The 16466-nt window shown below is 47.7% G+C and overlaps 1 protein-coding gene across 4 annotated transcripts in view; it reads right to left on the bottom strand.

Moving 5' to 3' along the window:
- Positions 1-16466, bottom strand: part of LOC123371994 (chondroitin sulfate N-acetylgalactosaminyltransferase 1-like) — a 101540-nt gene that overhangs the window by 26665 nt on the left and 58409 nt on the right. For all 4 annotated transcript variants that reach the window (XM_045019908.1, XM_045019909.1, XM_045019910.1 and 1 more), the window contains one exon: positions 13949-14852. In XM_045019908.1, coding sequence (XP_044875843.1) covers positions 13949-14582 — 634 coding nt within the window. In that variant the 5' untranslated portion in view covers positions 14583-14852. The remainder of the gene's footprint in view (positions 1-13948; positions 14853-16466) is intronic.

Genomic DNA, 16466 nt, shown 5'->3' with positions numbered 1-16466 from the left:
AAAGGGTATGGCTACACTTGAGAGTTGCAGCGCTGGGAGTTGCAGCGCTGGTCGTCCAGCTGTGCAGGGACAGCGCTGGTGTGTGGCCACATTTGCAGCATTTGCAGCGCTGTTGGGAGTGATGCATTATGGGCAGCTATCCCAGCGTTCAAGCGGCAGCAACGTGCTTTTCAAAAGAGGGGGGTAGGGTGGGGTGGAGTGTAGTGTGACAGGGAGCAGAGGAGAGAGAGAGAGTGGATTTTTGGAGCCGACACTGTGAATTGGCTCCCTGCTTTTGCAAAATCAGAAACTTTTTCCGACCCCTTAGTGTTAACTGCAAACAGCCTGCAGACCAGATAAGCAGCTGCCGACTCCCTTTCTCGCTGCTGTTTCTCTCCTCAAGCAAAAAGCAAACACTCAACCCCTGTGAATCAGGCAGGCAGGGGGGATATCTCATTTGATTGTTCACAGATTGATCACAGCAAACAGGAGCTGTGTTTGTTTTTTTAGATAAGCAGCTCCCAGAGCGCGTTCACAACAAAACAAAGAGAGGCTGCATAACTAAACAAAGGGGTTAAAAGCATTCTGGGATATCTCCTAATACCCTGGAGGCCAATAGCAGCGCTGGTGTGTGGCCACACTTAACGACCAGCGCTGGATCACCAGTGCTGCAATGCTTATTCCCCAGGCAGGCCCAGGTGTACGGCCAGCGCTGCAGCCAGGGAGTTGCAGCGCTGGATGTGCCTTGCAGGTGTGGACACTTACTAATTGCAGCACTGGAAAGCCTCTACCAGCACTGCAAATCTCAAGTGTAGCCATACCCAAAGAGTGTAGTAGGCCTTCGACTCTGGCTGGAGTAGGGAGAAAAGTCTTTTTCTGCCAGAATTTTTTCAGGCTCAAAGGCAGAGTGCCCCGAATTGCTTAGGTCCCTTGAAGGGATAGTCCAGAAGCTAGAGTTTGGTAGGTGGCCACATCCCATGGGTGAACGCAGTCAGGTCTGGACAGGGGCTCTGTGGGTTTAGCCCCTATATGGATGGAGCCTTGGGCCTTGTCACCGAGGCTGTTAATGGCCTGGACACGTCAGGACAGGTTCCTGTGGATGAGTTGGGTAGGTCTCCACATACCACTGGGAGGGGGGGGGGGGGTTAGTTGCATTGCTTTGCTGTGGTGAATATCCTCTCTTTACGCCATACACTGGGGCATGTAGCACCAAACTCATGAAGCTGGAGTGTAATTTTTGCTGAACCACAAGGTGGCACTGCTGAACTTATTCCTCACCTGAGGTGTCTCAATAAACCACTACGTATGGTGCCAAAGCACCTGTCTTGTTCCTAACAGCATCTGAATATCATATGACAATTTCCCAATGCTCGGGGTGTATTATTAGGTTCCTGCAGGAAAGTTACTTTTTACGTACTTAATGGGTGAAATTCAGCCTGTGCCGAGGAGCCAGCACAAAGCCAATGCACCACTCAAAGGCCTGTTTCAAGGATTTGTGGGCTGTAGGTGGCCCACGGGCCTTAGAATTCATCTGTTGAGAATGACACCCCCACCCCCACATTGGGTGTCTGAGCAAACCACTTTGTCCTACCCAGGTTCATTGGCATTTCAATTATTCTCTCTCAGACCCACTTCTTAAATTCACTTTGAAAGCCGCAACAAATATCCTAGCAATTATAATCCACAGAAGAGTATAGTTGGATTTCTCTGCCTCTCTCACAGGAACTCCAGGGGCTAGCAGAATGCACAGTTAAATGCAGGTCTGCAAGAAATCAAGGAAAAGGGGTTTCCTTCTTTTTTGATCTTGGTATGAATGACCTTATCCAAATGACCATTTCTTAGCACTCTTTGTTTTCTGTCTCCTAGCCAATGTCTGATCCATAACAAATGGTATTTTTGCCTCTCGCCCCCATGGTTACTTAGTTTCTTTGATACCCGCTTGTGAGAGACTTTGTCACAGTTTTTTTAAAAGCCCTAATAAATGATGGTAGCTGCTTGTCCTTTATCTCTGATTTTATGGACATGTTCAGAGAATTCTAATAGATTAGTGAGGCGTGATTTTCTGTGGCAGACGCTGCGCTGGGTTATCCCCACTGTATCATCATCATTGTCTATGTGTTTTATCAATGTATTTTTAATTATAATCTCAACTAGTTTACTGGGTACAAAAGAATGATTTACTGGCCTATAATACCCTAGATCACCCCAGACCCTTTTTAGAAATAAAGAGTTTCAGCATTTGCTCCCCTCCAGGGTAGTAGCTGATTTCAATGAGAAGTTTCATGTTTTTGTTAACAGCTCAGCCACTTCATTAAGTTAATCATTTCAAGGTGAGTTTTGATCTATAAAGTCTTGTATAGTTTGGGCTCTGGATATCTTAGAAACTGCCTCTCTTCTCTCTCAGTGCTTTAGCTGACCAGCTGAGATCACCTGAATGGCTTGAATTTATAGTTCTTGAATATCTATGTCTGGGGGGTGGGATTCAGGTAGAATCAATGGAGGTTCTGTGGCTTTGGAATTTCCTTCCTCCCTTATTCTGATGCAGAGTTTGTTGATGTTTTGAGTATGCTGCAAGGTGCATCTATTTATTTAGGCTTTTTCTGAAAGGATGGTTTGAGAAAGAAGGTTTTAATTAGGAATCAGAGGGAAGGTGGTCCTTTAGTGTCTGTTATTTTTTCTTTAGTTTTTAAACATTATGTTAATTTAATTAGTTTCTTTTTTTAATCTTGACTGTGTATCTAGTGAGATGCTGATAGCACATTGCATACATTTGAAAAATAGATACTTCTAATAGAAAAGAAGGCTGAAATTAGATCGTTTAATACAATTTAGCCATCCTGCTATTTGTTTTCCCTGGATAAGCAGTTCACTAATATGGAAAGAAGGGTGCTTTATCATGCAACTAGATGCCAATTTTCATATCTCATTATTGTTGTTGTTTATGACTTGTATTACAGTAGAACTTACAGGCCCCAACAGAGACCAGGGCCCCATTGTGCTAGGTGCTGTACACAGTAAAACACAACCTGCTATCAAGGAGTTTACAATCCAAGCTTCCCCATCCTGCAAAAATTATGCATGAGTGTAGTTCTGTTGAAGTCAATGGCACTAATCAGAGTGTGTTAAATTAAGCCCATAAATAGATGAAGGAAATATGATTCCCACTTTATAGCTGGGAAACTGAGCCACAGGGAGATTAAGTAATTTACCCACGGTCACACAGTGGGAGGGCTGGGGGTTGAACCTACCTCTCCTGAGTCACAATCTAGTGATGTAAACACAAGAACACCCTTCTGCTTCAGTACTAAGACTCCTTGAATTCCCTGAGGAATTCCTTCATTGCCATTACCATGCCTAAAACCATCAAAAACCTTTTTAACAAGTTCTGAGACTCAAAAGTGTACGTCAAGTGGGTTTGAATTTACTGAAAATAAGCTGTGCCTACAAACAAGTATTGCTAAAAAAAACCATTGCTTTAAAAGTTTCTCCAAGAAAGTACCGAGTTTTGTAAAACTTAGACAGCAGCTCTGATATCTGAACAGGATAATCCGTTATTTTTGTTGCTGTCAATGCATTAACTAGTTTCAGAATGTCTGCTGGTTTCCAAAGCAGCATGTTTGAGATTTGCCAGAATGCTTGGAGTAATCTGCCAAAGCAAATTAGTCCCAGGTTTTTCAAGACAAAGGCTTTGCCACTTTGTTAAAAACAGGGGCTCCGGGAGGAGTCTTGGAAGCCTCATTTGGACTGGACAAATAGGAGCTTGGGGATGCGGGGGGGGGGGGGGGGGAGAGAAACTGGAATATAATCAGAAACAGATGGGAAGATGAAAAATAAATTGGAATAGTGGGTTGTGAGAAGCTAGGGCTGTGAAGAAAAATATCAGAGATTATGTGAACTACCTGTGCAGACACGCTGTGGAAGTGGAAAGGATCTGCTCTCTGTACTGCAGCTCAGACAAACTTGCTTTCGTTATAATAGCTAACAGTCAGGGTGCTGCCTTCCAGGGCTAATACAATCACAGAATCCTAACAAAATAACTTCAGCGCAAGAAAGTTACACCCCCAGTTCAGCAAAGCACTTAAAAATGGGCTTAGGCCCTACTGATGTCAATGGAAACATACTGTACTTGGCTTTAGCTTTCTCTGGACCTAAGCTTACTCCTCTTTTACTGTCACATGCCCTTGGAGCCATAATCGGGTTGGTTGTAGCTTACATTTCTCCCTACAATCTCAAACGTTTTCAGAACGTATATTAACCTAACCTATGTTCTTCCTCACACGTTCCCTCAACTTAGTGCTAGTCAGAGAAGATTCCAGTCCCTTCAGGCAGAAACTCATTCCTCCTTTGTAAGAGTCCCAGGGTGTTTGTGATGCATTTTCACTGGCTCACCCTGCCTTCTCACCTGTTCTGGAGTGAGCACAGATGTTAATCGGACTTGCTGGGGACTTTCTTGTTTAAAATCCCAACTACTAGACAATCACTCATGTCCTTTCTCCCTGAGGACACAGTCACAATGCTCTGCTCATTCAGCAAGTGCATTTTTAAGGGGTTCTGGGCTTTTTGTGGGTCTCTGCCCCCTTTAATAAAAGCATGGCCATGGAGGTAGTACTTTTTCTTTTGGACCAAAGCGCTCACACTGTTTTAGGATGGTGTCATAGCTGTTCTTAGCTACTTCCTCCAGGAAGGTGAATGATTTATAAATATTTTCAGTTTCACTACCCACTGTGCAAATTAACAAGCTGACCCTGAATTTTGCCCTGCCCTACTGAGCAAAAGGTTTCTCATTAACACATATTGGCTGGACTCACTATGGCCTTACGGGGAGATGCCTTTGCATGCTTATGCTACACACATTAAAGGTTTATGATCCATATGGTCATTTTCACTGTCACGTCTTAGCACTCCAAAACATGGCAGAAAACCAATGAACACAATAGAAAAAGATAGAGAATTGTAACAAGCGGACAACATGAATCTCTGTGTGAAAAGATGAAGATAGCAGACAGCAACTACAAAGGCTAAATTACTAACAGACGAGAGGAGGTATGGTTCTCTTTCATTTTTGAACAAGAAAAATGGAAAATTCCAACCACTGCCAAATATCACTACTGAAGTCAAACTGTCTGGACTTTTGGAAAGTATTCTCGGGCTACAGGGAAGCTGCAGAGAAGGAGTTTAACTCCGAAACACCAGGAAGTAGTGTTGCATGCAGATTCCAAACACAAGTGGTTCTGTCTAGGAACTGAGGAGGAGGCTGCACTAATTTATTTTAAAACATCCAAACCACGCAGCAGAAACATTTCCAGCAAACGTTTTAATTTAATGAGCTGCTTGGACAAACTCTCTCTCTCAGCACATGAAAGACGAAAGAGAAGAGAGAGAATGAACCGAGAGAGCCACCCTGATGAAGTTATCACCTTTCACCACACAAGCGATTGCTGTAAATCATTGATTGGGTCCTGTGTGGCCAACAAAGGTGACAGATACCAGCTGGAAAAACAGCTCCCAAGAGTCCAGGTTTCTTTAGATCGTCTGATGTGTCATTAAGGCCCAGATTCAGCAAAGTGTCTAAATCAGTAGGATTCAAGCATGTGCTTTGCTGAATCTGGGCCTACATAACCTAGAGAAAGTCAAGGGGTGAAACCCTGGCCCTACTGAAACAAATGGCAAAATTCCCACTGACTTCAATGGGGGGCAGGATTTCCCCCATGGCATCAAGAGGCCCGAGCACAAGAGTCAGACTCAGGAACCCCTGAATTCTAATCCTGGATCTGACACCAATTCACCCTGCCACCTTGGACACGTTGAACTATCTGCCTCCATTTGCCCTGCTGTCAGGCAGGGAGAAGAACCCCTCCTACGCTGCCACAGAGGGTGCTGAGATGGTTCGTTCCTTGGTGGTTTTGAAGCAGTTTGATGACAAAAAGCATTAAATGTCATTATCAATACAATAGTGGGCCAGATTCATTCACTGGCAGGCTCCAGCTGCTTTGAACTGCTCCAGAGACACAAAGCAGCTATAAACCTGGCTTAACTGGCCCCATAAACCCTGTTCAGCCCTGCTTTGTGCAGCCAGAGTGGCACGGAGCAGCTAGAACGTACCGGTGAATCTAGCTGGCTCCTGACGTCTCCTGTGGGCTGCAGCATGGCACGCTAATCGGCACTTGAAATGGAAAAGTGGCACCCCAGCTCCCCTCCCCTGCCCCCTTTAAGAGATATAGGGCCATTGATTCTGGGGCAGCGTGAATTGCATTTGTTCATTCTTGAAGGATAGGGGGGGAGAGAGAGAGAGAGATCAGTGACTTTCCAAGTAGTCTGCACACATATATGTGCCTCAGTCAGCCCTGAGTGCTCCATTTGTGCAGCTAAGCCAGGCCCCAGAACTAACCTGGAGCAGTGATTTGGTGCTGAAGATGCAGGCTAACATGCTGTTGTCTTGCTAGGAAGCAGGTTTTTCACCTCTGGGCTCCTGCCACTGAGAAATGGCCTGGCCAATGGGCTCATTCATGGCTTAGCTAGGCCAGTGAATGATGCTACCAGTACAGCAGCTCCCGTTACTTGCTGTGGGTTTGAGTCGGCTCTGCCCTTCTGCCGCCCCGCAATGTGGGAGAGGGAGCCTTGCACAGGCTGCAGAGAGGCCAAGCAAACTGGCACCAACCAAACATGACACTGCCCAAAGGGGGGAAATCCACCTCTGCGCAGGGAGCCAGCACAAGGCCTAGACCTGGCTGAGTCTCACTTACACGTTACACCCCTACACCCAGCCTGGCCCTCTGAGGTGACTTCAGGGAGCCAGTGGCCTTGTACCATCGCTCTGCCTAGCATGATGGGGTCTGCCCAGGGCTGGGATTCTTGGGTGCTCTGGTAATACAAATAAATCATCGATAATCATTACTAATCATCTGCCCCTCCCCAATAGAGAGGCAGTTCCCCTGCAGCTTTAGCATGCTCTGGAATTCGAGGTAACCACTGATATGCCATAAATAAGCCAGCCAACTGATCCTCAGCAGGCACAAATGGGTTTGCTTCCCAGGATATCAGTGGAGCTGCACCTGTTCACATTAGCAGAGACTCTGGCCTGGATCATCTCTAGTAGCCAGTCTGAATTTTTATACCGATAGTGGGTTTGGGCAAAACGGTTTCATGACATTTTGTTCTAGACACCGCACTCCCAGCGAGCACGGGTATAAATAGCACTGTAGACCGTGAGCTATGGCTTACGTGAGCAGAGCAGAGCAGAGCAGAGTGCCCTACGTGCCTAAACCCCAGGGTATAGATCCTGCACACTGCTCTACACGCCCAAACAGTGCCTCCCACAGCTACATTGCTATTTTTAGCAGTGTAGCATCTCACTGCCTCTCCGCTGCTGGAGCCTTTCCCTGTTGCAATGAGAGACTCTGGCAGTGAGAGACTGGGGGAAGGCAGTGCGGAAAGACTTAGGCAGTGGGGAAAGGCTCCTGCAGTGGGGAAAAGCTCTGGCTGGGGGAAGGCAGTGGGGAGAAGCTCCAGTAGTGGGGAAAGGCTCCGGTAGTAGGGAGGCAGCTGGGAAAGTAACAACTGACCAATGACTAAAGCAGAGACGGTTTGCCTCCAGCACCCCCAGAGAATGTGTTAGCCCTGCCTCTGTTAATCGGGATCAGATGAAGAAAACATCCCTTAGTACACAAAGGCTGTAGGGTTCATAAGCTATTCAACCGAGAGGCAGGGACCCCACAAAGGTGCTCTTGAATCTGCATTCCTGTCCTGCAAGATGCAGGGACAGAGTGGTCCTGCTGGAAAAGGCAGGCATGTAGCACTCTCGCCAAATGTCAGCTAGAAGCCTGCAGCCGAACTACCAGAAGAGCAAAGGGATAAATTTCCTCCTTTATCTTACATTCAGCTGGATTAATTAGCCATGCATCTTAAATCTCCTTTACAGCTACTGGCACCAAACAGAAAAAGGGGAATGCAGGCACACAAATGAAGTGAATCCAGGGCTACTGTATTACCAGTGTTGAGGTTGCTTTCTAGCACTGCCAACTCTTCCTTTTTCTACCATGCCTCACTGTCAACATAACATGCAGTGACACTCAGCTGGCTGCAACACAGCCCAGAGCACCGATACAGATCCTTGCCAGGTGCGACTTCCTGTTCTGAGAGATGCTGTGCTCTCCGGCAGGCTTCCCAATCGGCACGGACACTGCTCTACATGTCCCTCCTGTACATTCAGGCATGCTCCAGCAAAGTTCAGTGTTAGGGGACACCAGTCTGCTGCCATTTACATCGGTGTAAGGCTGGGATAATTCCACTGACTGCAGAGGGGTGACTCCAGGTTTGTGACAGTGTAGAAGAAACCAGGATTTGGCCCGAAGGAAAGGAGGGCAGGAGTAAAAGCCTTGTTCTGGTTTTCAGTGCAGATGGGAGCTACCCAGGACCTCGCTTCAGCATGATTCTCACACCTGATAGATGCCATCTGTATTGGAGAACAGAATGATGCTTCTGCTGGGTCAATGCTGTTATAAGCAGTAGTGTATAACTATGATTGTAGTGTAGAGAGGCCTAAAATGCCATCCTAAAATACAGATAGGGATGTAAGCAAAAAAGAAAGTTGATGGTCTATTCAAGCAGCATTACTCCAGATGACAGAAAGTCTTCAGCAGAGCACAGATGGAAAGGAGGCTGACAGACAACCCAAATACCTGCAAGGACATCTGTGTGTTTACATGTGCTGTGTGTCAACGTCTGCTGTGTGCAGATACTGCAACTGCAAAAACTGGTTGGACCTCTATATAATATCAAACAACACCTATAGAGCCCAGTCAGTGCTAGTGATGAACAGGTCTTGCCATGCTAGCTGGATCCCACTCCGAACGTAAGCAGTATAGATCCTAGAGATCAAGTCACAGCTGCATAGGCCACGCCCTAGTTTTAAATGACCCTAGCGATGTAATGGCTGGGGAATGGACTTGGCACATTAGCCATAGATCTTTTATTTGACAAATATTTGGACAAATAACCAGGGAGGAGTATAAAAGTATTGTTCAGGCATGCAGGAGTGAAATCAGGAAGGCCAAATCACACTTCGAGTTGCAGCTAGCCGGAGATGTTAGGAGTAACAAGAAGGGTTTCTTTAGGTATGTTAGCAACAGGAAGAAAGTCAAGGAAAGTGTGGGCCCCTTGCTGAATGAGGGAGGGAACCTAGTGACAGAGGATGTGGAGAAAGCTAGTGTACTCAATGCTTTTTTTGCCTCTGTCTTCACAGACAAGGTCAGCTCCCAGACAGCTGCACTCTGCAGCACGGTATGGGGAGGAGGTGACCAGCTCTCTGTGGAGAAAGAAGTAGTTCGGGGCTATTTAGGAAAGCTGGACGAGCACAAGTCCATGGGGCCGGATGCGCTGCATCCGAGGGTGCTAAAGGAGTTGGCCGATGAGATTGCAGAGCCATTGGCCATTATCTTTGAAAAATCATGGCGATCGGGGGAGGTCCCGGATGACTGGAAAAAAGCTAATGTAGTGCCCATCTTTAAAAAAGGGAAGAAGGAAGATCCAGGGAACTACAGGCCAGTCAGTCTCACCTCAGTCCCTGGAAAAATCATGGAACAGGTCCTCAAGGAATCAATCCTGAACCACTTAAAGGAGGGGAAAGTGATCAGGAACAGTCAGCATGGATTCACCAAGGGCAAGTCATGCCTGACTAACCTAATTGCCTTCTATGACGAGATAACCGGCTCTGTGGATGAGGGGAAAGCAGTGGATGTGCTATTTCTGGATTTTAGCAAAGCTTTTGATACAGTCTCCCACAGTATTCTTGCCAGCAAGTTAAAGAAGTCTGGGCTGGATGAATGGACGGTAAGGTGGATAGAAAACTGGCTAGATGGTCGGGCTCAACGGGTAGTGATCAATGGTTCCATGTCTAGATGGCAGCCGGTATCAAGTGGAGTGCCCCAAGGGTCGGTGCTGGGGCCGGTTTTGTTCAATATCTTCATTAACGATCTGGAGGATGGTGTGGACTGCACCCTTAGCAAGTTTGCAGATGACACTAAACTGGGAGGAGTGGTTGATACGCTGGAGGGTAGGGATAGGATACAGAGGGACCTAGACAAATTAGAGGATTGGGCCAAAAGAAATATGATGAGGTTCAACAAGGACAAGTGCAGAGTCCTGCACTTAGGACGGAAGAATCCCATGCACTGCTACAGACTAGGGACCGAATGGCTGGGTAGCAGTTCTGCAGAAAAGGACCTAGGGGTTACGGTGGACGAAAAGCTGAATATGAGTCAACAGTGTGCCCTTGTTGCCAAGAAGGCTAATGGCATTTTGGGTTGTATAAGTAGGGGCATTTCCAGCAGATCAAGGGATGTGATCATCCCCTCTACTCAGCACTGGTGAGGCCTCATTTGGAGTACTGTGTCCAGTTTTTGGCCCCACACTACAAGAAGGATGTGGATAAATTGGAGGGAGTCCAGCGGAGGGCAACAAAAATGATTAGGGGGCTGGAGCACATGACTTATGAGGAGAGGCTGAGGGAACTGGGATTGTTTAGCCTGCAGAAGAGAAGAATGAGGGGGATTTGATAGCTGCTTTCAACTACCTGAAAGGGGGTTCCAAAGAGGATGGATCTAGACTGTTCTCAGTGGTAGAAGATGACAGAACAAGGAGTAATGGTCTCAAGTTGCAGAGGGGGAGGTTTAGGTTGGATATTAGGAAAAACTTTTTCACTAGTAGGGTGGTGAAGAACTGGAATGGGTTACCTAGGGAGGTGGTGGAATCTCCTTCCTTAGAGGTTTTTAAGGTCAGGCTTGACAAAGCCCTGGCTGGGATGATTTAGTTGGGTTTGGTCCTGCTATGAGCAGGGGGTTGGACTAGATGACCTCCTGAGGTCCCTTCCAACCCTGAGATTCTATGATTCTATGATTGACTTCAGGGCCCTTCTATAAAACCGTGAATGGGTGGAAAAATGAGCAGAGTAGTGTTGTTTACCCTTTCCTACAATACAAAAGCCAAGGCTCACCCAACGAAATTAAAAGGCAGTAGGTTTAATACAAACGAGTGGAAGTACTTTTCCACACAATGTACAATTAACCTGTTGAACTTGTTGCCAGGGGATGTTGTGAAGGCCAAAAGTATAACTGGGTTCAAAAAAAGAACTAGATAAATTCATGGAGGATGGGCCCATCAACGGCTATTAGCCAAGATGGTCAGGGACACAACCCCATGCTTGGGGTGACCCTAAACCTCTGCCTGCCCAAAGCCTAGAGGGGAAGACAGAGGTGGATCACTCCAACTGTCCTGTTCTGTACACTCCCTCTGAAGCTCTGGTACGGGCCCCTATTGGAGACAGGATACTGGTCTCACTTAGTATGGCAAGTCTGACATTCACCGCTCTGCCCCTTACTACTCAGCTGGCCCTTGTTCATTTTCAGGTCACCCTATAACTCCATAATCGACATGACACTCAACCACTGACTTGGCTGCTTCTCTGTTCCTTCCTGCGCACTGTCCCCCACCCGTGGAACACCCTGCCCAGACTCATCTATATGGCTGCTCCCCTCTCCTCTGACCCCTACACCAAGAAGAGCTTGAGAGGCAGCTGGGGAAAACAGATGGGTTTTATTACTTATCTTCATTTGCATGGTAAATAAAGGCTGGGATTTTCAAAGGAGACCAGAGGCATTAGGGGCCTAGCTCCATGGGAGATGGGTGCCTAACTCCCTTAGACTCCTTTGAACATCTCAAAGTCAATATCATTTTTTGTACTTGATCATAATCAGCGTCCATATGTCACATTCCTCTAGCTGAATGGAACTGTGTCAGGGCAGGGGGCATATTTAGCTAGCTCTTTCTGCAGCAGCTAAGCAGCAACAATGTGTCTTTGATCCTGATTGAGCTCCTGGCCACTTCCACAATACAAACAACAAGCGTGCTCATCACAAAACTTCTGCCACCAGAACAGGCACCCTTGTTGGCAAAGTCAGCAAAGAGGCCCAAGACCGAATGGGCGGAGACATTCAGACAAATGCACCATGAAATTCGGCTAACCATGGCACCATTCGCTTTCAATACGCACTGTGACACTGCACCCCCTGTTCTTCACAGTGATATTATTAGGATATGATTAAGACATTGTTATGATGTATTTTATGCAAGATAAAATGTGACATGAGAGATGTCATTGGAAAGGTTGCAATTTGCTGAATATGATTATCCTATTTGTATGCATGTATCTTGTTTTTTTATCCAAAGTTAAGAATATTGACTATGTATCTGTATTACAAAAGTGTTTACATCTGGGGAACACCCACTAGACAAGATGCTTTTGTTTTGAATAGCTGGGTGGGGAAGCGCTAGTAGGAAAACAACAGGCCTTAGGAGAAGCTTATCTCCTACCTGGGGGCCTTCCTGAGGAGGCTGCAGACAGCCTTTGAGTCATGGATGCTGTGACACTACAGGGACATGTGACCAGGTCACCTGGTGCTGGACTCCATCTTGGGATATCGGTATTTTTCCACTGACTGGCGTGGGAACCAAACTTTGAAACAAAGGGTTCCCGCCATATGCAAAAGCTACATAAGGCAGGGAGTGACATCATCCTGGTTCTTCACAGATGCCTCCACCCAAGAAAACTCCTGGAAACACCCGAGGAACAAGGACTGAACTGGGGGAAGTGCTGGAACCAGGTTAAAGGGATTTTTAGCCTGTGAATGGAACACCTGGGGATTCCAAGCTGTAAGCAAGTGCAGCTGGTCCCTTCAGAATCTGCAGCCTGCTGGTGTCATCACTTAGGGTGAGAATTTGTTATTCAAATCCAATCTCTGTAGTATGTTAAGCTTAGTTTGCATGTTTGTTTATTTGCTAGGTTTGCTATCCCTTATAGTCACTTAAAATCTATCTTTTGCAGTGCATAAACTTGTTTTTGCTTTGTCTAAAACCAGTGTGTGGGAGTCATAATTCGGGGCAGAAAGCTGTTGTATTTTCTTCTCCACATTGAGGGAGGGGGGGAATTTCATGAGCTTACACTGTACAGTTCCCTGTGCAGCGCAACACGGTATAGTTTTGGGTTTATACTCCAGAGGGGACGCATGCCTGGGTAGCTGGGAAGTTCCCTAGCTGGAGCCTTCCCATGAAGGGCTGATCACAGCACCTGCATGTAACTGCAGCTGGGTGTGCCCCTACCTATGTGTGTGCTGGTGAAAGTGCAGGCTGGTCACAACAATACAGTATAAAGGGAGCCCAGGCTGGTGGGTCAGGGGGGCTCAGTGGTACCCTAGTTCCAGGTGGCACCCTGGGGGGAAACCATCACAGTCACCATCTCAAATTGATGAGTAAAAAGCTGGTTTCTAACTGCCAGCCCTGCAAACTCAACCTGGGATCTCAGGGCTAAGCTAAGGCATTGGTGCACCTTGGTCCCTCCTATTCTCTGCCTGTGCCACACAATAGTTTAGTCTCCTGGGGGCTGTAATGCTTTGGTCTGATTTTCAGTTGTTGGGTTTGCTATGCAGGTGTTGGGTGGCGGTGGCGGTGGCAGCCTATGATGTACAGGAGGCCAAGCTGGATGATCTGGTGGTCCCTCCTGGCCTTAAACTCTGAAATGTAGCTATCAATTCTGTTATTGATTATGTACAAGCCAGGAGCGAGTCCAGCTCACTCCCCCTTGCCGCACTGGCTCTGAGGTGCTAGCAGGAGTAAAAGCCTGGGAATACACACAGACAGCAGATCTGTGACGGGGGGGAAGGTGCAATTTTTATGAAGTCACCTTTCAGAGTAGAAACGCCCTTTACATTACCCCTGATCTCTAGAGGTAGCCCTTCAGGTCAGGGCTGAGGCACTTGGGCTGGGGATAGCACTGGGAAGCTGTGGCTGAAGCTGCCTGAACTAGGTGTGTTCTGTGGATAGACAGAGGATGGACAGACACCCAGATGGCAACACCAGAGACCTTCACCAGCACCAAACTCCCTCATTAACAAGGAGCCCTGTTCCCACAGGTACAAACCTTCTATGAAGTCCGAGGCCGAGTACATGTGATGATTTGCGTTGCTGTCACTGTCTGGGCTGTTTAAAGTCTCCAGGGCCAACTCAATAGCCTCCGCCAGCTCGTCCCGCTTGTCCTTCCTCACGGGTTTCTCCTCGGGGTGGCGTGTCAGCCCCGTCTCCAGCTGATATACTTTCTGCAGGGTGAAGCTCTCGAAGGGCACAGCCGCGTACTCCGTGGGCAACTTGGCGCCGGCGTGCACCTCAGCTCTGTCGATTTGGGAGCGCAGGAACTCCAGCAGGTCGGCAGGGGTCTTCTCTGGGTTGCTGTGCTCCAGCCCCGGACCCAGCGAGTCAGTGTAGTGGTCCTGCAGGCTCTTCAGCTGCTCGCTCCGCTCCTGCAGCTCGTCCTTCAGCTGCGCGATTTGCTTCTTGAGGCTGTTGATGTAATTGCGGTGCTGCTCCTCCCGCTCCTGCAGAATGGCCTGGTACCCCTCCTTTCCCGTTGGGCTGTTGGCCCTGGGGAATGCAAGCTGCTCATCAATACCCTTCGGCGTACAGGCCAGCATGTAGAGGACGGACACGGCAGAGCAGAGCACCACAAGCAGAACGACCATCCGAGGGAGCCAGGCACTCAGCCCTCGTCGAACCATCATCTCTCCGGGAGCAGGCGTGGGTACGTCAGCACCTACATTGCTGTGTGTGTCCAAATAGAGTCCCTAAACAGATGCATGTATGTGCATGAGTGGGTTTGGCAGCTTCCTTCTAAAGTGCATGCTCCGCTCGGGTATCAGGTGCAGCCTCACATGTACTCGGCAGTGCTAAGAGCCCAGCTGCAAAGGAGAAGCTGTGAGCCGACACCCGCCACTCCCCACAGTCACTCCCATTGTTATCTTATCAGCTTGCAGTAGTCGGCAAAGGGTGACCTGAAAGACAAGCAACAAAGGCCAGTTATGGATCCATATGCTACATAGTCTGGGCAGTGGTCGAGAAGGGACGAGGGCTGTAAGCGTGCACATGTGCAGTAGCATTAACTGCTGTGCCTTGTGCAGCTGCCTAAGCAGTGCAGAATGCTGTGAAGTACTCGGCAGCTGTGGACAATGCTAAATCTGTGAGGCACTAAGGCGCTGGCCTTGGAAATCGCACACACGTGTGGTATCTTGGGATCCCCCCCCACCTTCTCTGCAGCATGGGGCATGGATAGGGTGACCAGATGTCCTGACTTTATAGGAACAATCCCAATTTTGGGGTCTTTTTCTTATATAGGCTCCTATTACCCCCCACCCCCTGTCCCAATTTTTCACATTTGCTGTCTGGTCACCCTAGGCATGGATCGCCTTCTAGGATTATCTGAGCAGGCCTCACCTCATGAGTTCCCTGCCATCCGGGGGCCTCGGGCATTGGCTGCACCTTGGTCTCTCCTGTTCTCTGTCTCCTGAAGACTAAATTGCTTTATTTCAACCAAAGTCATTGGGCTCAACACAGGGTTAGCGGGGTGAAATGCAACGGCCCGGGATGTGCAAGTCAGAGTAGATGAGCTAATGAGCTCGAGGCCCCTTCTCGCATTAACCTCAATGAAACTTTAGACCAAGGGACAGCAGCCTTTCAGCAGTGCTGTGCCGAGCCTTCATTTATTCACTCTAATTTAAGGTGTCGCGTGCCAGTAATACATTTTAACATTTTTAGATGGTCTCTTTCTATAAGTCTATAATATATAACTAAACTATTGTTGTATGTAAAGTAAATAAGGTTTTTTAAATGTTTAAGACGCTTCATTTAAAATTAAATTAAAATGCAGAGCCCCCCGGACTGGTGGCCAGGACCAGGGCAGTGTGAGTGCCACTGAAAATCAGCTTGAGTGCCGCCTTCACCACGCATGCCATAGGTTGCCTATCCCTGCTTTGGACACACAGAGTAGTCCCAGTTAAAGCACACTAGGGAACTCTTACTGCCTGCTAGCAGGGTCTACACTGGGGGGGAGGGATAGCTCAGTGGGCCTGCTAAACCCAGCATTGTGAGTTCAATCCTTGAGGGGGCCATTCAGGGATCTGGGGCAAAGAAATAGTTGGGGATTGGTCCTGCTTTGAGCAGGGGGTTGGACTAGATGACCTCCTGAGGTCCCTCCCAATCCTAATCTTCTATGATTCCAACACATTGGTGCTCTTCAGCAGTGCACCTTGCTGTTCCATGGAGACAAGACCACTGACTATGGACAAAAGGTCTGGGCCTAAAAGTCTACTAAATCCTACAAACACTTCAGGAAGCCTGCAGCTGCCATCTCATAACCAGATTTTCAAAAGAGCACAAATTCACATTTTCAAGTCCCCAGCACCCACAATCAGCACCAGATTTCCAAGCAAGCTCTGCTCCCACACAGGTTCCTAATTAAGATTTTCAAAGGAGCTTAGCACTTAGCCAATCCCACTGTGATATGTCTGGCCAGATTTTATGTGCAGGGTACGTAGCATTTTCAACAGCAAGGCTTGAAGCCCCAGTTTCTCTTATGGCATTCTGTAGTGTCTAAATAAAATTGTCTAAGT

This window comes from Mauremys mutica, chromosome 5 (genome assembly GCF_020497125.1).
Source record: "Mauremys mutica isolate MM-2020 ecotype Southern chromosome 5, ASM2049712v1, whole genome shotgun sequence".
Taxonomy (NCBI): domain Eukaryota; kingdom Metazoa; phylum Chordata; order Testudines; family Geoemydidae; genus Mauremys; species Mauremys mutica.
This window is presented reverse-complemented; position numbering and strand designations above follow the sequence as displayed.